At 50.8% G+C, this 23,689-nt stretch overlaps 1 protein-coding gene across 3 annotated transcripts in view; it reads left to right on the forward strand.

Moving 5' to 3' along the window:
- Positions 1 to 282: 282 nt before the first annotated feature.
- Positions 283 to 23,689, forward strand: part of PMEPA1 (prostate transmembrane protein, androgen induced 1) — a 51,906-nt gene continuing 28,499 nt past the window's right edge. Inside the window, exons 1-2 of one of the 3 annotated variants that reach the window (XM_037403008.1) lie at positions 283 to 812; positions 16,995 to 17,033. In XM_037403008.1, the coding sequence (XP_037258905.1) occupies positions 710 to 812; positions 16,995 to 17,033 (142 nt within the window). In that variant the 5' untranslated portion in view covers positions 283 to 709. The remainder of the gene's footprint in view (positions 813 to 16,994; positions 17,034 to 23,689) is intronic. The other 2 variants (XM_037403007.1, XM_037403009.1) reach the window with 2 other exon arrangements.

The following is a 23,689-nucleotide window of genomic DNA, read 5'->3' on the forward strand; positions in this document are numbered from 1 at the left end:
CGCAGCAGCACATCTGAGCGCGGGGCGGGTGGGGAGACCCCCGCCCCGGGAGCCGCCGCGGTGCGCGGTACCTGACCGGCGCCCCCGCCCGCGCGCGGCCCGGGGGGCCCAGCCTGCACGAGGCAGCGCGGATCCCGCGCGGGGCAGCCCGGGGCGCGCGCGCCCGCCGCCCCCATCCCCCCCTCCCGCCTCCCTCCCTCCTCGCCCGGCGGCGGCGCGGGGGAAAGGGCAGTCCCCGTCTGGCGCTGACGTCACGGAGCCCGCCCGCGGCTGGCGGCGGCGCGCGGCCGCGTCCCCGTGGCCGTGAATGAGCGCGGGGGGCGGGAGCGGAGCGGGAGCGGGGAGCGGGCGGGCCGCGCTCCCACCGCGCTCCCACCGCGCTCCCACCGCGCCGCTCCGCCGCGCCCCACAAAAGTGCGGGGTTGCGGCGGCCCGGCCCAGCCCAGCTGCTTCCCGGGCCGGAGGGGGCGCGGAGCAGCCGCCGAGCCGAGCCGAGCCGCTGCGGGGGGCGCTGCGCCGCGCCGCGCCGCGCTGGGGTTTTTATTTCCAATTTTTGATCGCAGCTGCATTTCCCTCCCCCCGCCCCCCCGCGCCGAGGAGGAGCCCCGGCTTTATGTGGTGCTGCCCGGAGAGCGCTCGGCGGCCGTGAAGTTCTTTGTGTCGCCGTCGCCTTCTTTCTTTTTTTTTTTTTTTCTTTTTTTTTTTTTAAATGTATAACTTAATGGGTCTGAACAGCACGGCCGTAGCTATTCAGCCCAATGTGTCCTGCACATGCAACTGCAAAAGGTCTTTGTTCCAGAGCATGGAGATCAGTAAGTACTTGTCCTGCTGCCGCCGCGGGGCCGGCCCCGGCCTCCCCGGGGGTGGGTGTGAGGTGCGGGCGTGCCCCCGCCGCGGGCACGGAACTTTCCGCGGGGGCTCCCGGCAGCGTCGGGACCCTGCGCTGCGCTTTCCCGGCGTGTAAAGGTTGCTTCCCCCCCCCCCCCCTTCTCCTCCGTGCGAGCTCTGATCGCTCATCTGTTGCTGGTGGGATGTCTGGCGCGGGTGCCACACGGCGTGACAGTGCGCGGCACCGGGCCGGGGGCGGGCGGGACGGGCTCTGCCTCCCCCGGGCTCAGCCTCCCCCGGCTGCCCGCGGAGCGCGGCCGCTGCCCCTCGCCCGGCATCGCCGTGCGGAACCCCCGCTCCGCCCCGCCCGGGCTCCGGCCCCACCCGCGCCCGGCCCCGGCCCCGCGGCTCGGCCCCGGCGATGCTCCGGCTGGCGCAGCCCCTGCCCCCGCGCTTCCCTCCCCCGGGGGCGATGTCGGGGACCCCGGCCCCGGCGGTCTGCACTAGCCCCGCTGTAAACCCCCCCTCTCGTTACTTGGTGGCGGGGGGACACTGCTGTCCGGACACCCCGGCTCACATTTGGGGACCTGTTCCCCTGCCCCCAGCCGCCGGGGGCTTTTCGTTGCGAAGGGCTACTCGCCTTTTTTATTTATTTTATTAATATTTCCCAATTCTCGCAGAGTAGCAGTGAGTGCAGTGCCTGACCTAAATACCCACTACTTTCCTCTTTGCTCTTTCCCTCTTGGAAATGGAGCGCAGCGAGGTGAGAGAGAATATTATTGCTGAGGCGAGAGAAGGGAGTTAATTTTTGTGGTTGTGGAAAGCGAATGGTGTTTTCTGTAAAGGGAAGGTTTTTTCAAGGCGTCTCAGGCTGGGTGGGTTCTCAGGGTTGTACCCCGCTTAACACCTTCTTCTGTGCCGGGAAATCTAACCCCAGCACAGACTAATGCAAAATGGTCCAAAATGCAAACTTGGGAAAGAGTCTGGTTTTTGCATCTATTCCTGGCATGGCGATGGGGCAGCGCTGGGTGCGTGTAGGGGAGAGTCAGCTGAGCTGCGCCTGTTCCTGCTAGTGCAGGATTTGCCCCGTTACCTCCAGCAGGGTTGCAGAGCAGTATTTTAGAGCCAGCATCTGTCCCTTGGTATTTTGGATGGCTTTTGTCCAGTGTCATCTGCCTTTGCCTTCTCCAGTTTCATCGTTCTTTAATTCAGGTGTCTTGAGTCCTGGAGAAGGTCTGTAGGCATTTGTATACTGGGTACTAAAATGCATTCATTCTGAATTTTAGCATAAACCATACCCTTTGTACTGTATGCACATTTAATCTTGATTTAATCTCATTCGTGTTCAGACAAAACTAAGCTGGATTTGCCTGATTTTATTAACACTACCGGTACTGAATAGACCATTATTCTTCCCTGACTTTAACAGGCCGGGCTAGATGTGCATACCAATAGCAGTGTATAAATAATGAAGATACAGTTCTTTTTTGTGTCAGCTGGTTGGTGAACATAAACTGTGTCCCACAGAATTGCAAGGATGAGAGACTTTACTTTGTGTCTGATCAAGGCTCATGATTATGATAAAAGTTGTGAATTAAAATGTATAATGCCTTTTGAAGAAAAAGCTTCTCTTCCTGTCCAGCTCTTGGCTTAAGGTTTTGTTGGAACAACTCAGACTTTTGATTTCATTCCTTGACTTTTCAGAAATAGTGTATTTTAGATTCCCCCCCCCCCCCCCCCCCCCCCCCATTTTTTTCAGCGTATGAAAGGCTTGGTAGGAGGCAGGTGCCGGTTACAGATGAGGGTGTGAGAGGCTGGGGACAGAGAAGTATGCTGGAGGACACCTTGCCTGAACATGGATGGGGTTGGCGGGAGCCTCGTGCCTGATGCCATATGGCTCCCGAGGTCCTTCCCCGGCTTTTATCCGCTGCCACCACTGTGCCTGTTCCCCTGTGCCAGCCACTCGGCTCTGGGGTCCTGCCACTCAGACGCTGAGTTCCCATTAGCTCCCGAGAGCCTTGGATCGAGCTCCCTTCATGCTGCCCTTCCTTATTTTATTTTCAGATAGGTTGCTTTATCGCCGGTGTTATTTATTTATTTCCCGCTGATGGTGGGCAGCGTTAGCTCACCTCCATGCTACGGGAGGGCTTTGGTTGCACTGCAGGGGCTGTTACCTGATCGCTTCCTCCACCGGGGTTCAGTGGAAAGGATAGACTTGAGCCTCCCTGACATAAATTCATTATACAGCTTTTCCCCCCGTCCAGTCGCTTGATTTTATTTCTCTTTTTCTAATATGACTTTTGAGGGAACCTCAGAGCAGCCACCACCAGATGCTGTTTAATTTTCTAGCCAAAAGTTACCATGCAGGAATGCTTCAGGAAAGTGGCATAACTGTAAACTCTTTTAATTTAACCCTCTAATTAGGTTAACTGTACAACTGATACCCAAAAATATTTCTTTGCAGGCTTTATTCCGTATGGCAGGCTGTGGCGCTGCGGTGGAGGAAGCAGCTGGTTTCTGTGTGTGGTGCTCCCAGATTAGGATTATAAAAGGGCTTTTTGGGGGCGGGGGCGCGGAGTCTCCAATATGCCAGGCAGTGTTAAGCAGCCAGACGTCTGCAGCAGTGGTCTCTAATCGCTTCGGCTGGGTGAAAGAGGTCAGGGGTGATTGTCGTGGCGGAAGAGGCTGCAAATAACTAATTATTTGGCGCAGGGAGCGGAGCAAGGCAGCCTGCCTGCTTCCCGGGGCAGCTCGGTCCTGCTGCCGGCTGGGTGGGAGAGAAGCACCCGTGCCTGCCCACTGTGGCCAGCGCCGTGGCCATGGTGGTGGGGGACCTCACACCTACCCCAGGGTGCCTTCGCATCCCGTGGGGGCTCCTCCTGGCTGGTCTGACGCCAAGGCTGGAGGTCCTGCCTCTGCAGGCACCCGGGCATCCCTGCGGGAGGGTGGCTTAAGGTGCAGGTCTTGGCTCTGGGCTGGGTGGCCCTTGGCAGAGGCTTTGCTCGTGCGGTAACGTTAGCCGAGGCATTCGGGGGTTTGAGAGGTGTCACTGCATCTCCCCGTGGAGATGAGACCATTCCCCGTGCTGGCAGCAGCGCCCTGACGCTGGTGTCGCCGCGGCGTGCTTGGCCGGTGGCGGACTGGGGTGAGTGGACCGTGAGAGCGGGTTTCTGTCCAAGCGCGGACTTCTAGGTTTTCACATTCTTTGGTTTAATAACAAACCAAACGCAGGTGGCTCAACCAGGGATCACATCTCCTTTCCACTTCAGCCTGCCTTTTTGGCAAATGCATTTCTTTCCTGACACTGTGTCAGCGGCAGTTACGGCTTCTTCCAGGGCAGAGTGGATAATAACGTGTACTTCTTTATTCCCCCCCAAGTTTTCCTCCAGGAGGTAGGGACGTGGAGGGAAGCCAGAGCTGCTACCAGCGTTTCAGCAAGCTAGAGAGTGTTTGCACAGAGGATGTTCAGTTTGTGGCATCTCAGTTTGACTTCAGCCAAACCGGGGAGTTCCCTGTGTCTGGCTTTGGCTCTGTGTCCATGACAGGCGCTGCTTTTTGCCGAGATCAGCATCCCAAGGTACGACTGAGGAGGAGCGAAGCAGGGATGGCTTGTGCTTATGGTGGCCTGAGAACTGCCTGTGTGTGCCCTTGGCTGTCCCCAGGGACCCTGGCTGTCTGCAGTCCCAGCTCTGCTCCCGTACCCAGGGCAGCAGGGACAGTCCTAATTCCCTGAGCCTGCAGAGCACAGGGGTCGTACAATTACAGTTTATTTTGTGCCTTCAGGCAGTGATTTTAATCTTAGCGTTTTATAATCTGTGTTGAATTGGAGAATGAAAAGACACAGAGGAGGAAACGGAGGGAAAATAGTCACACTTTGGGTTTTTCCTGTGGGTGAACACCTGGGCTGTGTGATGCTGCACAGCAGGACCAGCACACATGGCAGCAGAGGTGATCCTGTATAGTCAGAGGTGACCATATATAATGTGGAGACGAGATGTGGCTAATTCTTCCATTTCAGTCAGTATCAGGGTATATTCAGAGGAGAATGTTTAACACAGCAGGTCCTGTCACGTTCTGCCAGGAAGCAATCCTCTCTACCACTTGAATAAGCCGTTGGTTTGCCTTTGTTTTATTTATTAGTATGTTTTCAGATCCTGGTTGTGAGAGGACTGGCACTGAAGGGCATGTGGGAAACAGCAACCGTGTTCCTTTCCTTAAAGCCAGGAATTCCCAAGGTAGTGCCTGGGATCACCTCTGAATTTTCAGGATACTGAATTAGCCGAACTACCTCTGCTTCCTTTGCAGATGGAGAGAAGAGTACCTACAAATGTATGTTCTTACTTCATTTGCTGTTGCTCACCAACTATACTCGTATTTTTAGATTTCCCAGGATGACAGTTGGTGGCTGGATAAATCCAGTTTTAGAATGGATTTGTAAACCTAAATTATAAATGGATAGATGTGAGGAGACCTTTCCAAGGGAAGTACCAAAATACATGGTGTCACTAATAGACAGTAATTATAATCCAGCTTCTTTCCTTAGTAACTCATTGTACAGTCATGTCTGTTGGTCTTGTTTCAGGTAATAGCAACCGTCAGAATTTGGTAACCCTAATTAGCTAAAAAAGGTCATTTATTTGCAATGGCATTTCATGTAAAAACTGACTACCAGTCTGCTAACTGGAAGGAGATCCCGTGTGTGGTTTGTCTTATCAGATCCCTCAAGTTCTCCGATAACACGGTGCATCTGTTGTTGGTGTGTTTCATCAAAGTAATAAAGTGTGGCTGGAAAGCTTGCGAGGAGAGAGGTACAAGGGCCACTTTGCTGCAATTAAGTGGAAACTTGGTTCACACCATGAGCACACTCCCAGACGTCCATAAAGCAAAGGATTCATTAGTGTCGACGGGGTTGTTTTATGCAGTGTTCTTCCTGTCTGTGTGGCTAAATTGCCAGGTGATTATTTTATAATTATTTTTTGGGTGGCAGAAGGTAGGTCATTTGGGCAGATCCCAGGTGAGGAAACACATCAGAGACCTGCTCTGGCTGCAAGCAGAACAGCCGAGTCCGGCCCCGAAGTGGAACAGGGAGAATTTCGGCACAAGGCTCCCCTCTGTGAGAGCAGGATCTGACCCATCATCTCCATCGCTCAGAGCTGATTATGTGGGCTCTTGCATTGCTGCTTCCTTGCTGCACTAAACGTAATAGTGCTCTTAGCTCCTTGAGGAGCGATGCACGAGTTGCAGGGTGTAGTGGAACAGCAATGCCGGCGTTGAGCACGGTGCTGCTGTGGCAGGAACCAGCACCTGAGCTGCTGGTGCTCACAGGGTGAGCCCATATACATACACACCCCCAAGAGCTGACAAGTTTTCAGTGCTTGAAAAAGTATCGGGGTACCGTCTGTGTGTGTGTACAGGCAGTAACACATTTGTGAAAGTGAAGTGGTTTAATAATACAAGTAAGTAGTTCAGAACGAACTGGTCAATGAAGTAGTTGGTAACCAGAGAAAGGAGTTGTGGGCTTTCGGCTTTTTGTTTGTTTGTTTGTTTTTAAAGCAGATAAATTTCAGCTGTAGGAGTTTATCATCCAAATCAGGATTTGGGGAGCTATTGAGAGTAAAGAGAGCTTTGATGGTTTGGCAAGGAATACAGCTTCTAAGGCAGCACTTTGATCTGCATTTTAAATGCTTCTTTGTAATGACAGTTTCACAATTTCTTTTCTCATTTCAAGTCAGTTTTGCAGAGGTATGTTTTGAGAGAAAATAGTAACAGCACACATTATTCTTGTTGGCTTCGGAGCCAGCTAGAACTTGTAGTTCATCCCAGATCTTTTGGCTACTACAGTAAATCTATGATTACACCAGAAAGGAAATTAGTAGAGATGTTAAATATTATCAAAGCTTTGCAAATCTTTTGAAATACCTCCAGTGTGAAACCTAAACTTGCATTGGCGTTTTTGCTGTGGTGTGCTGTACAGTATTTATCTAAGTATCCACCTCATCTTGCAGGTTCCTGATTTAGTTTTTTTTTACCTTCTAAAGGACATGTTACTCTTTAGCACATGCATCCTTTTAGTCTTGCGTTGCACCTGAACACCTCGATTCTAGTGACTCAAGCTTTCTAAAGACAACCCGGAGCTGCTGTAGTGGTGCTACTGAGAACCTTTTTCTTCCCCTTCTACCTACAGTTTATCTACATCCTTAGATAAACTCTCACTGGAGGGAGAAGGTTGTTGTTGTTGTCTACGTATTTTTATAAAAGAGAGCTTGTTTCATTAAGTTATGTAGTATGGGTAGAGTAGGAGAGAGGGTAGGAATTGGGAATGTTTATTAAGGTTTTCATTTAAATCTTGCATAGCATCTTTCATTCTTGCAGCCAGTTTGGGGTGGGGTTTATACCTCTCCTGGGAAATCAGCAGCCTTAAGGGGGGAGGACAAGTTTTCCCAAATTGATTTGGAGTTGTGTGGTAGCATTTCTGGTGCTGGTTTTGGACTCTCCTGAGCTGTGACGCTAAGCTGTACCAGGCTGGCAGCTCTCTGCTAGTGGAACCAAGGTCAGCTGGTGTGTAGAAGAGGGCACACATTTCATTTGCAAACTAAATTAGCCCATGAAGTTGGGTCTTCAGTAACATGTAAAGGGTAGCATCACTGGAAGGCCTTAGACAAATAGCATCCTGTATATATTTCTTACATCCTTTTCCAAACTGTCAGTGACTTCATTCAGTTGGACGTTTTCCTTGTTATTCTGCATATCTCTCTAGTACAGGATGCTGGTTTGGAGCATGTAAGACTGCATGGCCCTGAGACTTGTACATTCAGCTATCACGCTCAGAGATGCTACAGCCAGTGCACTGGTGTGTATTGCAGGCTCAAGTTGGCACCACGTCCACCATCACCTTTGGATTTTTTTGAATTAATGCTACTTTTTCACTGCATACAGCAAGTTAGCATGGCTGATGTCATAATTAGTACAGTAACCCCTTTTTTCTCCCAGTAGTCATACTTCCATTTTCTCCCTGATGCAAGGCTAGGCTTATGCTCTGTCTAGAAGAGGGTGTGTTTTTCTCTGTGTGGTGTGTGTTATTGTTGTCACAGGCTGTGGGGTAACGTAAAGATACCTTGCACGTCTTTTGAAACTGGCCTCGCAGGTTGTCAGTGTTGGTGGATGTCCATAGTGCTTTCAAATGGTTCACAGATTTGTGCTCAATGTGTTCAGTCTCACATGTATCTTTAATAAAATGCCTCAGACTGACTAATTTTTCACTTGCAGTATGTATTTGAAAATGTGCATTTAGAAAGACGGGTGCTTTTGCATGTGGTAGTTCTCTCATCCGTTCATGAGACCCTGGTCATGGCCGCAGTGCTGAGGAATTGTGCTGGCGTGAGGTTTGTGCTCTTCAGCAGGTGCAACAGGATTTCCCACATTTGCAAACTTGGCCCAAGCAACCCAGCAAAGCAGAATTTAGCCTTGGAGGATGAAAGCTGATTAACCCCTGGGCTTGGAGCATACCGAGAATGAAAAGACGTACTTGCACAAAAATCAATACTACTTTTCGAGAATATATGCAGGACGTGGTTTGGGGATTTTTTTCCATCTCTTCATTCTGTCCAATATGTTAAGTAGCTGGTTTGTTACTCTAACCCCCTACAAATGATTGTCAGTAATAATTCTGTAAAACTATGAATCAACTCTGCATGACTTTGTGCAAATAGACTGAGTAATTTCTTTGTTCTTTTCTTCTTACTTTGTAATTGGAGTCTGTAAAAGCCCAAAGGTTTGGTCTTGTGGAAAGCATGATTCATTTATTGGTGTCTGTGCCGACTAGTTATCTTTCAGTAATTCCAGAGTGCTGCTACAAGCCAAGAGTGATTCATACATGGCTAAGTGCACAAACAAATGGGGTCATGGCCATCTGCAGAAACTTTTCTAACCTATTTATGGTATCAGAGAAAGAAGTGGGTGTATTAAGGATGATGGAATAGGTGTCAATTACATTAGTGAATATAACCGGTTAAGTAACGCTAACCATTACTCAAAACCACATGTGCTCATTGCTAAAGATCAGTAGGTCCTATTTAAATGTTAACATAGGTCTGATATGAGAGATGGATTGAGTGCCCAGCTTGTCTGCTGAGGAGCTCACCACCGTAACTGCTATGGTAGTCTCTTCTACCTTCCTTGAGATTTAGACGTCAACTTGCCCTGTGAATGTTTGTAGTAACAAAGTCTGGCTCTTTGCTGTTGCAGACCTCAGTCATTATATGCTTTATGTGCAGAATTTGGGCTAATACTAATTAAGGTGCTGTTGATGATCAGGGGTAGGGTTTCTTACTTGCACACCAGGCAAAATGGCAGTACATCATCTTAGTAGAGACAGCGGTGGTCAGGCGAGTTGGTTTTCCTTCCAAATGCATTTTCAGTGCTTTAAAATCTCAGAGGGAAGACAACCTGCATCTTATGAGGTAGATTTCCTCTACTTTCATCCCATTTCACTAATTGAGAGAATTAGTTTTCCCCTTTGTCACTCTGATAACAAAACAGCACTGGCTGCAGCCATGTCGGAATTGCTTTGTTTGGATTTTAGTCTTTTGCTTTGGGGGAGGCAGTTTGCTCCTGCTGTGCTCGCAAGTAGGGGAGCTGGTCTCCAGGGCTGGCACTTGGGTGCCTGAGTTGGTCACGAGGAGGAGGGGGTTTGAGACTAGCAACAGAAAATAGCAGGGGCAAGAAGCACTCCTGGGGTGTATGGATGAGGGCAGGGGGTGGGCTCGCTCCCGGCCACTTTCTGCCAGTGCCTGCCCGCTCCTCAGTCTTGTGCACTGCAGCTGGTTTTGCACCTGAGACAGGTGTATCCAACAAGATCTTGCGCTTGCAGAGCGCATGGTGGTCTCATGGTGCTTTAGAAACATCCCGTGTCTGCAGGACGGATGAAGGTTCCTGCGAAGGCAAGCTGGAGGCACGGGTGGGCTGGTGCCACAAGGTTCAGGAGCGGGCATGGCCCCATCCGAGACCCCTGCGGTCACCGCTCTGTTCCGTTGGATTTCTGAGGGCTTGACTGGAGCAGAGTTCATGGATTTACATTTCTGTAAATCAAACTTAAGCATCAGTGCTGGCTAAAAATATGGAAGAATTTGGCAACATGTCGTTGTTGTCCTTGTACCGGTATTTTGAATGCTGTGACCGTTTGTGCTGCACCCGCACTGCATGTGCTCTCGTGGAGGCGGACGGGGCCCTGGCCGACACACCGAGCATGCTGTGGAGGGGGAAGTGACCCAGACTTTTGCCCAAAGGACTGATGAGCCTTTCCTGATGTCTGAACAGCTTTCTTCTTCTGCCCTTGCTTTATTTAAGTCAACAGATTGTGTAAGCCACATGCTGGATTTACCTGCAGGGCAAGTGGGAAGGAAGCAGTGCCATTTGGATGAATTCCCAAAAGACGTCTAACCGCTGAGCATTAAGACTAACATTTCCAAGCCCGAGTCCCTACAGCCATCCTCCTGGATCTGCTTGCCACCTCCTCCATCCGTGTGCAACGCACCTGTGGCCTCGGCTGCCAAGGACGAGTCCCGGGGAAGCTGCCCGCTGCAGCCTTTCGCCGGTGGGTCTGCTGCAGGTTGGGCTCCGTGCTGAGTGAGCTGGGAAATTTTCCCCCTTAGTGTTTTTTGGTTTAATACTACGATTGATGTTATTTCTTATAAAAACAAAAATCCCCCCCTGCCAAGCTAAGCTGTGACCTGAGCCTCCCTCACCTTCCCATGCTGTGTTTTCCACGGTGCTGAGGATACTGGCTGGCTGTTTGCACCGCAGGGATGAAACCCACGGCTCAGCAGCTTGAATGACCCAGGCTTGGGCTTGTTCTGGGTGCACGCTCCAGACCTGAAACCAGGCTGGATTTCCTTGTGCCCTCCACAGGTATCGGTGCAATGAGACCCAGTTAGAGAGTCGGAGAGCATCAGTACTCCCTGCACTGGCTGTGCTGCATGGGCTGAGCTTCGCTGAACCTCTGCTGCGTTCCTGGAGGAGCAGGTCCTGCTCTTTTTGTGTTTTTTTTCATTCTTTCCACCATTATCCCACCTTACCAAGGGTGGTCTCTTGGCTTCAGTAACTTTGAACAGCATATACAGACTATGCTGTTTAGCACTGAGCTCTGAAAGTCCCTTGGCCTGCTAGGTGCTGCCTTTAGGACACTTAAGGAACAACACGATTTACGGACACTTGCTTCACACAACTCTGAGCAAAATTATCTTAAATTGCAATGATTTCCCATATATTAAACAGTAATCTCACTTCTATTGTTACGCTTATATTACTGTAATGGGACTTTGCTTGAATTGGAAAATGCATTTTTGAGTGCTGTGTCTCCCTCTCCAGCGTGCTGACACACGCACGAGGTGTGTAACACTTAATGATACTGATTACTGGTGTGTGATGCAGTGAACGTTTTATATTTCTGTAGTGTGACTTATTCGTAGCAGTGTATACAAATTGCACCTTTTTCAACTTTTGCTGTGGATGCAGGTGATGGCTGTCCTGTCAACTGATGCGCCAGAGATGGGCTCAAGAGTAAGGAGAGGGGCAGAGGTCTCTGGTGGGAGTCCTGTATGCTCCGAGTGAGGCATGGAGCAAACTACGGGGTTACAAACGTGTTCTGTCTTGCCGATAGCTTTTAATCCTCATCATTCTCATGGGTTTTCTCGATAAATACTTCTCAACAACCGCTGACTTGCCATCCAGGCCTGAATTGTAAGGAACAATAAACGTAATGGACAGCCTCAATTTAATAGATTCACTATGAGCTTTTTATTAGTGGAGCTCTTCTTTTTTTTTTTTTTTTTTTAAATGACTGCATTTATTTAATTTAAGTTCAGAAAGTAGCTCTTTCAAATCTGAGGGAAGCATGCCTGAGTGGGCTCAGTTCAGCTAATTTGGTTATGCAGCAAGGAAAGGATCTGTCCTGCTGTGCAGCCTGCACAGTGCTGGCTGGTCTCGAGTGGGTTAACAGCTGCGTGCAGATGTTCAGGAATTTCTCTTTTGACTTGACCATGGGGTTTTGCTGCTCTTCAGACCGCAAGTGCACTCCAGTCACAGCAGGTTCATGGGTTAGGAGATGCTTTTCATCCTCTCCTGTTCTGTTTGCTCAGGAAGGGATCACGCTGTTATCTTGCAGCCATGCGTCTTCCTTGGTTACGCTTCTAGAGATTTGGAGACCCACATTAAGCATCTATTAAATTAAGCAAAATGGCCATTAGAAAGCTACATTTCAAGTGGAAGAAATGCTTTATGTAATCTAAGGATATGTGAGGGGACCTAAATACAGGCTTAAATTGGCTGTTACGAAAATAGGTATAATTGGGTTTTTGCACAGTGATTTTATGGCTTCTGAGTTTAATGTCATGACGAAATCCCGCATCCAGTCCTTGAGCAGACGAGGAGATGGGGGTTGAGAAGCCTGAGTAATGGGACTTGTTCTAGGAACAGCCCTGCGCTCCTTTGCAAAATTGGACATACCTGTCATATGCTGAGGCTCTGCTTTGTTTGAAAGTTGTCTAGAGCTGTGGTTTCCTCTCGCCTGTGTTTGCCCTTGGGTCTCCCTACAGCACTCAGCCACCCGCTGTCGGGGCTAGGCAGGCGAAGGGGTGTCTCTGGCTGTGGTTGTAACTACCTGCAGCTGAAAAATGCAAAAATCTTGCAGCTGTACCCTCCTAACTGTGCACATGCCAAGAGCTGCAGCTTTGTTTTCCAGCCTGATCTATGCAGTTAAAGTCGTTGGGTAATTTAGTAGCACTTCTGTAGGCTTGGTGTGAGGGCAACTGCTTTGCTACCTGCCTTGGGCAAGGCTGGAGAGGGTTTCCCTCCGAACCCGAGGCTTCCCCAGTCGCGGCTGGGGCCAGGTGATGCTGTGGGGCTGTCAGCCGGCTGTTCTGGGACCGGGAGTCTGAGGAAGTGGAGGATACCGCATTTTGACCTTGCATCCTCATATTAATCCAGATAGTCTTTCCTGTTTCTATATTTAAAGCCTTTCCATTCTTCTGTCTAGAGAGACAGAGCGTCAGCTCTCTTGGGTAAAGACTGGCCCATCCCCTTTTGGAAAGCTGGTCCCCAAGTAGCTTTTCTCCATAGAAAACAAGGCTTGTCTGAATGTTGTTGGCAGGAATTGGAAGAATGATTTTTTTGTTTGATGTATCTTCAACCAGTTAGCATTAGAGCTATTCTTTCTAGCTAAAGGTCTTGCAAGGGTGAAGAAACTCCATTGCTTTCCTGAGAGTGTCTTAGCCAACACATGGGAGAAAAGCCTGGTACTGTGAGACGGGGTAGAAAAAGCTGAGATAGGATTTGCTGCTTCTTTGAAACTATCCCTTTTTAATTGTCCAAACAGCATTTCAAAGAAAATCTCTGCTCTTCTCTATCTCCTTCCAGCATTATAATTCTATATAATCACTTTTCTTTCTCAAAAAGAATAGGGCGTGATTTATTTTTTTTGCAGAAGGAGGAAGGGATACATTCCAGATGTTGCTGGGATACACTTTTTGCCTCTGTTTAATGTTTAGTGGCTTTCGGTAAATAGGCTGTGAGAGGTGGGGCTGATGGTTTTATTCCAGGACGAATCATCTACAATAAATCCCATCTGCTGACGGGGGAGCATATCTTGGGTGTCAGGAACTGATCATGTCTTTCCTGCCTTGAAGAAAGGCAGCAAAAGCTGAGGCTGGCCCAAGTGCTCCTTTAGGGTCTTTGCCCTTGGTCCTTTGGGGTGTTTGCCCCCACCTCGCTGCTGAGCTGTGGGTGAGAAACACCGTGCGGGGTCCAGTCCCCTGCCTGTGCGGGAATGGGCGCTTCTGCTCTACAGTGACTCGCTGCTTTTTCGGGAGCAGCTCCGACCTGCAGGCAGCCCTGGGCAGGCAAGGGCTGCCATGTCCTGTGTGCTGTTTCGCGTGGGGTGCCCAGTTCAGCGGGACTCTTCTGTCTGTGCTGCCAGCAAGCTGGGCTTTCTGGTGCTGGTGTTGCAGCCCAGCAAAGAGCATCCAGGTGGCCTGCACCACTGTGTGAGGCTGGGCCCAGGAACTGGCCTCTGGTTACAGGCAGTCCTCTTCCCTCCTCCTACGGCTAAGACTTGTTGTTTCAGTGCATGCAATGCTTCTACCTGCTTTTGGAGCTTTCTTTCACACTAAGCCAAAAATAATTTTCCAGCATGTGTTGCACACAGGCATCGTGGGACAGCGTGGCAGCTCCATTCCCTGTTTCATGTTTTCACCTGTTTAGACTAAGTACATCTTTGTTTTGTTGGCAGCCTGTTGCGTTGCACAAACAGTGTAAGACAAAACCACTAGCAGGTGTTGGTCCAGCCAGTATAATTACTGGTTCCTTGCTGCTGCTGGTAGGCAGACAGCGTGAGCCGCCCTTCGCGTGGAGTCTTCTGGCAGGGCTGTGGCTGCAGGAGTGCTCCGGGCGCTGATCCACAGGGAGTGTGTGCCGACTGCTCAGCCACTCCTGCATCTCTTCCTGGCTGCCGATTGCATAAAAAAAATAAAAATGTATACATCTGTGGAGGAAGGAGGGAGAGCTGAGTGTGGCTCTGGTCAAGTTAAAGCACTGACTTTTAAGTGCAAATTCTCATTTACATTTAAAAAGATGGCAAAATGCATGGCTGAACCAAAAAGGCCAAACGTGAACAGTTGAGAGCCAGGCAAGCTCAGAGAGAGGAGAGAAGCAGCATCCTAAAATCCTGCAGGACTTGAGAGGGTTCAGGCTGGCTTCTCCCACACATCCCGGGCTGTTGGCAAAGCCGGGTGAGCTGCCATGTGCCCAGTGTGCCAGGGCATGGCCGTGCTGCGGGGCTGCCGGTGCGGCACGGCGGCTCCTTCCCACCCTTTTGGAAATTTAACCGGAGAACAGCTGATCCTGATCTGGCCAGCTGCAGGCACAGAGGCTCTTTTTCTCAACACCTGACTTCCCTTCGGACTCCCATACCTTTTGGGCCTCCCAGGCCTTTTTGGCCTCTTGCTTTTGTTGCAGCCTCTACTTTTCCTTTGGCCCTGCACCCATTTTCAGCCTCCACTTTTTCTCAGCCTCTAGTTTTCCCTTTTTGGCCTCCCATGCCGTTTTGCTCTCCTACCTGTTTTTCACCTCCATTTTCCTCACCCTCCGATTTTCCCTTGGCCTCCCACCCTATTTTGGCCTCCACTTTTTCTCAGCCTCTACCTTTCCCTTGGCCTCTCACCCCTTTTGGGGCTCCCACCCCTTTTCGACCTCCACTTTTCCTTAGCTCCTACTTTGCCTTCGGCCTCCTGTGCCTGTTCAGCCTCTCATTCCTTTAGGGCCTTGCACACCGTTTTGCCCCCCACCTGTTTTCAGCCTCCACTTTTCCCCAGCCTCTATTTTTCCTTTGCCCCCCCGCTCCATTTTGGCCCCTTACCCCTTTTCTGCCACCAGTATTCGGCAGCCTCTACTTTTCCCATGGCCTCCCAGCTCTTTCTTGCCTCCCACCCCTTTTTGCCCCCCTACCCATTGTGAACCTCCCACCCCCTTTCAGCCCCCGCTTTTTCTCAGCCTCTCCTTTTCCCTTGGTCTCCCACCCCTCTCTCCGCCTCCACTCTTCTTTTGGGCCTTTCATTCCTTTTGCCACCCCTCTCTGGGCTCTGTGCAGGAGCTGACCAAGGAGGAGGAAGAGGAGGAGGAGAGGGGGGGTCACCATGCGTTGCTGCTTGTTGGTGTTTGGCTGGGCCCTTGGTGTTTGGCTGCCATTCCTTTCCCATGGGATTGGTGCTGGTGCCACCTGCGGCAGGGATGCGCAGGATGCTCTGGGTTGCAGGTGACGCCACACGTCATGGTCACTCTGAGTGCCTCCCGCACGCACGGCATTGATTTGTGATACATCTGAACTTTTGCTCTAAACCAGCCCGACTAAAAATCAGTGAGCTGATGCCGCGCCGGCGGATCCCGGGGTATTTAGCTGCTGCAGTAATTTACAGCGACTCGCTGAGCCCTTCGTCTTTTCCTGGGGTGAAAAAGTTGCTTATCGCTGTTCTCTTGGGTGCATGGGAAATAACTTCTTAAAGCTTTATTGGGGAGTGAGGAGCCCCCCAGCCTGCTCACCCGCGGCGTGCGTGGGCGCCCGAGGTGAGGCAGCCTGGGCTGGCGGTGCGTGCAGCTGGGAGCCTCCCTTGGTCTCCAGTTAAAGGCCACTTTTACAGGCCAGTAGGAGGCCTTTGGCATCAGACTGTGGCAGGTACTAATTAGTACCAATTAACCATTATCAGTGACAGACAGCTCTTAAGGGCTTCATAAAAACGTCCAGTACGTGGGTTGTCCCTGCAGAATCCCCGGCGGGGCTGCGGTGTGCTCACCCCTCCGACAGTGCCTGGCGGCCGCGTCAGGTACCCAGCTTGGGCCGGGGTGGTTGGGGGTCCCTGTCCCATCAGCCCGTCAGTTCTGCAGAGAGTCGCGCACAGCTCGCTGACAGGCGAGAGGGAAGTCACGAGCTGTCTTTTAATCCAAACTCTTTGCTGCTTTGAAAATCCACCTACTGGGCGTTGCATCTGGGGTGTTGTGTGAGGTGTTGCTGTGGGTCCTTCCTCTTCAGCACCCTGCAGCCCCTGCTCCCCGCTGGGGTGGGGTGTCAGGACTCCCACAGCTTTCGCTGCGGCTCAGTAGCCCTTGGGGCTCAGCTGTGTGTGTTTGCAGGGGGGCAGCCCATGGCAAATAGCCTTTGAAATGTGCAGCACTGCCCAGAGCCACGGATGGGTGGTCTAGCAGCGTTGGACGTGGCAGGAAGGCTTCTGGGGTGGGCTGAGCGATCCCCAAAACTTTGCAAACCTTTGTAAGGCTTCGGCATGTCATCAGGCGAGTTGGCCGCGAGTGCTGGAGGAGAGCGGACCCGAGGGAGCCCGTGCAGTGGCGTGGCCGGAGAGGAATGGGACCTTGTGCTGCAGCTTCTGGTGTGGGAGAAGCATGGGTTGTTACTGGGGGTCATGACACCCAGCTTGTAGTGCTTTTGGTACTCCTGGCTACTGTGGAGGTGGTGGGCTTGGGTGCAGGTGTCAACCACGGTTGGCTGTGGGGGAGCTCTTCAAAGAATGGGACCCCAGGAGGGGAGCTGGGGGGTGTGTTGCAGCCGGTCGGAGGTGGCTGCCATCACTGACGGATGCTTTCTGTTTTCTTTCAAATGTCTCCAGGCACTGAATGTTTAGGTCGCACCTTTCCAGGTAAACTGGGTAAGTGAAGTATTTCAAGAGTTGCCAAGATCTAATTATGAAGGCTGATTGCATGATTGCAGCTGCTGTACTATAAACACCCTGGTTACTCGCCTGACGGAACAGGTGGTACCTTGCCTTGCCCTGAGAGCAGCAGGTACCTGCTGTTCGGGGTGCGGACAGGGATGCAGCAGTGTCTTCAGAGGCTGATTGTGCAAACCTGATATTTTCTGTCTATCAATAGCTGGCTGCACTGTGGTAATCCTGGATGGAATTTTTTTTCTTCTGCAGTTCAATGTAGAAAGAGCTTCAAAAGCCGATGTCTTTTTAAGCATGAGCACTCTTCCATTTGCTGTTACTCTGGGAAGCTAATGAGCAGCATTACATCAAGGAAAAAAACTTTCACTGTATTTTGTGAAAGTAATTTGACAACCTGAATCTTTTTAAGACATGGCATGTTGGACTTCTGTCGAGTGTGGGGCTGCCGTGTTCAGAACAGACAAAACCAGATGTCAGGAGCCCCGTGGAACCAGGCTGCTGGATTTGAGCTGAACCTGTTTGCAAAAGAGCCGTTGCTGGTTTAAAAAGACACTGTTGTAATATTTATGGGTCTCTCAGTTTAGAATTGAGTTTATGAGAGTACCTCAAAAGTAAGGCGCCTTTGCTCACATGTGGTGTCCCAAGCCTGCTGGGGGAGAACAGACTAAATAAAGTGTTAACAAGTGGTGAATAAACGATTTTAATAAATGGCTAATCAATTGTTACAGAGCCTGCGAAGTCAATAGAGTTTATGACCTTGGCTTATAACCATGCTCAGATCTTTAATGTGCTTGTAATGCCTACAAATCATTCATTAGGCTTTTATCAAGCATCTATTAGTGAAAGTCATAATCTAAAACAAGACAAAAAAAAGAATTATTTCGGTTGTTTTATTTGAAGCCTGATGGCAGAATTTGGTTGCACAGTACCATAGTCCTTGCTTATGCAAAAAAGCCATGAGACACCACCAGTCCCACCAGCAGCGTTCTGTGGTGCAGACATCAGGCAGGGGAACAGCAGGAGCCCCAGGCTGAGAGCAGCCTGTGGATGCAGGGCAGATGCAGCCCGGGTGCTGGGACACTCGCACCAGTCTGTAGGGAAACTGTCCTGCAGCAGTCAGTGATTTTTTTTGTATTTATTTTATATTAATGCCTTAAACAACAGATTTCAGCAGATAAGCTGGGCGGATGGAGAGAGCACCAGTGTCATGCTGCTCTGAGCAGCGTAGCTTGGGGTGTTTTCACTCTAGCAAAAGGTGTTTGCTGTTGCTTGACTGTTGTAAAACTTGCACCCATTTTCTTGTCCTGTGATTTAGGAAAGCGTGTGAGTGGGGATGTCCTCTTGTTGTGCTGCTCTTCCTGCTTTCCCTGGTCTTCCCTGTCTCATTTTGTGTGTATGTTTGTGCCTCAGGGAGGGAGGCAAAGATGCATGTGAGAACATGCAGTTTTCTTAGAATATAAATAACATAAAATTAAATATATTGGGGTTTTGTTGTAGAGTTGTTCCCTGTCGTCTCCAGTTGCTTGCTCCTTTGCTGAACTCCCTTACTCTTTGAGGTTTTTTAATCTTACTAGATGGATACTATTTGGAGTATGGTGTAGCACACTGTAGCGACCTTGCTGCTAGCTTACTGGTGCTCCCAGCGAGGGGCTGTCTTTGCAGACATCAGTTCGTGCCCAGAAAGTCTCCCCTGGCTTCTGAAAGCCACGGTCTGCCAGAGGCGGCTGCCTCTATCAGATGGCTTTTTGCCTCGCCTTTGTTGTCTGGATCCTTGCGTGCAGCCTCAGCCTGGGCCAGTATTGCCAGACATCGCCACCTCCACCACCTGCTTCCTCGCGGAATGCCCGGGTGCTGCCTGCGGAGTCAGGACCCTTGGGGAGAGATGTCCCTGCCCATCCCTATGCTGCCTGGGCTGAAGTCCTGCACACAGGGATCAAAACACAAACCCTGGGCAGGGAGCACCATCCGAGACCACAGCAAGGCAGGTTTAGCTTTCATTGTGTTTTTTTTTTTTTCTCTTGGGTTTTTAAACTGTTCCAGCATCTTCCAGGTAACTCCTAGATGTCTCTGGTGTGGATGCCAGACTCTTGAATATCTATAAATGACTTGTGGATCTCTCTTGCCTGCTGAGAGGGGATCGGTTTGGCTGAGCACAGCCTCTGCCCAGAGCTGTGCACCAGGGCATGGTTAGGCACTGCTGTCCCCACGGGGAGCAAAAAGGGAGGCTGCGATTTCTGCCAGGTTTTGTGGTGGCTGTCCTGCTTTTTGCAGGGGGTGGCTGGGAATGAGTACGGAGGGTGAAGGGGAGATGCCCTCAGCAAGGAGCCACTCATCTGATGTAGGAGTCGTCCTTGAACTCTTTAAAATTAAAGGGCAGGGTAGAGGGTTTTCACAAAACAAAATTCATAAGGCAAAATACATAACTAGATGAAAATGCGTGGTCTGCTGATTTCGTAGAGGTCTGAGGGAATTCTGTTGGGGTGGACACACAGACCTCCCCCATTTCCCAGAAGCTGGGTCAGGCTCTGTGTTCACTGCAGTGCTCCCCTGGGAAAATGCCCATGTGCATCGTTCTTTTATTTTTATGTTGTGGGCATTTTGTTATATTAGTCTAAATGGGTTTGTTTCCATAGCTGCATTCTGCTGATAAAATCCCAATGTAGGATCTCTCAGTCTCCCAGTGCCTGTGTACCAAAAATAAATCACATGCAGTTGTCAGAAGATGAGCTGCTGCCATGGCGGGTGCCAAGCTGCGAGGAAGTTCGGGCTCAACCTCGCTGAGACTTGCAGGTGCATGGCATCTCGCCCTGGTGCCACCACGCAGCGTCCTGCTGCAGCTCCCAGCTCTGCAGGCAGCATTGGTGCCAGGGTGCCCCGGGGAAGGAGTTGCTGCAGGAGGGGTGATGTTTGGAAATGGGGTAAGAAGTGATGGAGGCAGGGGAGATGCAGCTCCCTGTCCCTCACCTGCTTTACAGGTAGAAAGGTATGGATGAGGCAGGGTGCGTTGGTGAAGGATTGGTATCAAGTGGCTACCAAGATAACGTATCTCCTGGCTTGTTCTTAGTGCTGTGGTTTTGCCACCAGCTGCTAATACTTCTCTCATCAGAAGAGAGTGGGCTTTTAATGGTGATATAAACTATCTCAGCTGCCGGGGCTGGTTTTGCTTGGCTTCAGGCTATAACTCCACAGGTCCAGCCTGGGAGGTGGCACAAGGAAGGAGGATCCCCTGCAGCTGGCTGAGGTGGCTGCTGGTTGTGCCCAGGGTTGTGGGTCCCTGTGGAGTGATGCTGATGGCTGGGGTGGTACCACAGCAGTGCCACCAGCTTTGTACACGTGGGTCACTCTGATTTTGCTGTCTGTACAGCTGGGCTGGAGCACATCTGGCAGAAAACCTGGTTTCTAAGAGGTAGTTGCCTTTCCTTTGGGAAGAGCGAAACTGATTATTTTTGTTTTGCCAGAAGTTCTGACCTACGGGTTGGTGTGTTTCGGTGTGGGACCAGCCCCGCTGCCTGCTGGCACTGCTCGGGGCAGGTGCTGCTCCCACTGTCCGCAGCGGCACAGGCAGGGCATGGCCAAGGGCATGGCTGGGGCATGGGAGCACCCCCGGGGAAACCTTGTCCTGAGGGTGCACGGGGTGCATGGCGGGTGGCTGGCCAGGAGCGCTTCCCCTTGCTGCTCTGCCAGCGGTGTCCTTAAACCCCCGGCTGATCTTTCTCCTTTAATGCATCTTTTTAAGTACTGGGTAATAGTGTTTTCGTTCTGGCAGAAAGGAAGGAGAGCTTTTAATAGGTCTTTTGTTTTCTCTCCGTGCAGTTCCCTGGCAGTAACCTGCCATTAGCTCTAGCATTTATTTGGGGTATTTGCATTTTCATCTGTGGGGACCTACAAGGCTGAGAAACCAAGGGGCTCGTCCAGGGTCACACAAGGAATACGTGGCAGAGCTGAGTTTTGGCTTCAACTTTTCTGACTGTTGAGCTGATCTATAGGTTTAGCGGAGATGGAACGTCTTGGTTTGCCCCCTTTTAAGCAAGACAGACAGAGAAAGCAGAAAATAAAGGCTCCATGGAAGGAAGCATATTTTTTTTGCTGTCTCCTGTTAGCAAGCTTCATGGAGCTGGAATTGCAGGATGGCTGCATTTGGGAGTGTGAGGATACATGGAAGCAAAGGGAAAAGCCAAGGCCAGTCATGCTGGAAGTCCAATGAGCTCCTTCGTCTCCACTGGGTCCAGCTGCACTGGGAACTGGGAGCTGCCCCAAGAGCCGTGGCTAACCCGAGCGCTGGCTAGGGAGGGTGGGCTGCCCGTGGCCTCGCTCCCTCAGCAGCCTGGTGCGTTTGGGGGGCGATGGCTGCAGCTGGGTTTGCATCGCTGCTCCTGTCCCGCAGCGCCTGTGTGCCTGCCTTGTCTGAGGCAGCCCCTCTGTGCCGGCAGCACAATACTCGCCTTCACTCGCCGTCAGACTGAAGGTCTAGACGCTCTCCCTGCCTTTTGTTATCAGGGTCACAGGTTAGGGAGCGTTCCCAGCTCCTTTTCCCTCCACTGGTCAGGAATCCTTTCTGGAATTGGGCACTCCCCTTGGGACTGCGGCAGAGCCTCCTGGAAGGAGTCACCCGACTCCCCAAATTTAAAATTATTGTGGCAGCTCCCAAAAAGAAATGTGCTTTTGAAATGCAGTCAGGATCACTGCCACTCCAGTTCTTGCAGGCACAGATGCTCAGCTGACACCAGCTAAATAGAAACCTTTTAGCCCTTGCCAGTAAGTCTAGAGCAAACTGCCAAAAAGCATCGAGGACCAAGATACAAAACGAAGTCAGGCCTGAGCAAAGTACTTAAAAATGAAGGATGGAACTGATGTGCTCTGTCTCTTGATTTTTTTTTAGTACGTTAGATGCTTCAGTCTTGGGGTTTTGTTAAAATGCAACGGTGGAATTTTAAAGGTTTTCAGCAGATACAAAGCAAATAAGTCCCCTAGCAACAAAGGAAACATTTTTTCCCTTAATGCAGACTTTTTTGACATGAAACATTTGTGAAATCCTCCCCCTCCCCCTTAAATCAAAGATAAGTTTTGCTGAAGGAGACATTTTTAATGGCTTTTAGACATATTCAGAGATGGGACTTGAACCCTTGATGTGCATCTGCTTGTTCCCCTGCTGCAGCCCACCCCGGCTGGCTGGGGGCTCCCGCAGCCTCACCCTTGCCAGGTCTGCAGGGTGCCTGCGTGCTGTGACCCCTTGCTGGGGGGGGAGGGGGGGGGGGTCGGGGAATGGTGCAGTAAACAAGCTGGTAGCAAGTTTCATGCATGGTTTCGTCTTCTTTTTTTTCTTTTTTACTTTTCTTTTTTTTTCTTCCAGGCAAGAAGGCTTAACAAAAAATTGGCAGGGTCATACTTTTTATTATTGAATTAAAATCTGTTAAGTAACAACAGTGAGCCAAAACCTGAAATCGTTATTAGGCAGCGCTCTTGGTAAAGTGAAATGCTTCTGGATCTGGCTTGCTTCTGCATTTTGTGTGTGCTTACGTAGTCTGTGTAAAGAATGAGTGTATGAAGCTCAAATAGAGCTTTTAAGTAGAGGTGACACTGGCGGCTCCTTCTCCGTGACTCCAAGGCCATTATGTGTCTGGCTCTGGCCAACGTGAATTGCAGAGGAAGTTCATGTAAACGCCATGGCTGATTTGACAGCCGCAGAACCGTGGCAGGTTCAAAGCCTGGATGCTGTTGAGCAGAAGCAGTGACGTTTTTCTATGCCTGGTGATTTATCTCTTTGCAGAGGGTAAGGGGGGACCAAGGGAGCCCGTTTTACACCCCAGTCCTGGCACCTGTGGTGCTGGGATGGGCAGGGGCTGTTGGGCAGTGGTGGCACTGCGGGCAGCACCAGCGTTTGGTGCTCCATATCTCACCGAGCCGCTGTGATTCTGGAGTCGCCAAAAGCCGTGACAACAGAGGCACGCAGGGTGCCCACAGCTGAGCGTTCCTGCGGCCTTGTTCTATCCTTATGGCAAAACCCATGAGTTATGGTCAGGCCAAGGCTTGAACTTCTTCCCTAGAGCTTTGTTGGGTCTTGGATACTTCCACTCCCGGGTGAACATCACCGACTTGCACTGCCTGGAGGATGCAGGGGGGACGTGGGCCATCCCACTGGTGGTGGTGGAGAGCCAGGTTAGCTGGGCTAACCTCTCCTAGGACAGTGGGGCTGCTGCAGAACTCTGCTGCCTGCATCTGTGGAGGGGCTGCGCTGCGGAGCCCAGTGGGTCGGGGGGGGTGTGGGACACCCTTGGTGCCAGCTCTGCAGCCCCCAGAGGCAAACCTGCGCTTTTTGCCCTGTGGAAACCCTAGCGCGGCGTGGAGAGCAAAGCACACCTGTACGCACCGTGGCCACGGGAGCAATGTAGGGTTAATTCTGCAAACCCGCAGTGTTCCGAATGATGCTGCTTGTATGGGGCGTGGGATGGAATAATGTTAAATTACACTCTCCATAAGGGAGGAAAAGCATCCAGCCCCATTCTTTACTGCTCATTTTAGTAATTTCTTCCAGATAACCTACACATCTGTGTCAGTGCAATTAAAGCAGAAATTCTGTCTAATGAACAGTTGTAGCCCTTGGGCTATTGCGGAATGAACAGTGAAGTTGGAAACAGTCT

The sequence above is a fragment of the Falco rusticolus genome, chromosome 10, assembly GCF_015220075.1.
Source record: "Falco rusticolus isolate bFalRus1 chromosome 10, bFalRus1.pri, whole genome shotgun sequence".
Lineage (NCBI taxonomy): Eukaryota > Metazoa > Chordata > Aves > Falconiformes > Falconidae > Falco > Falco rusticolus.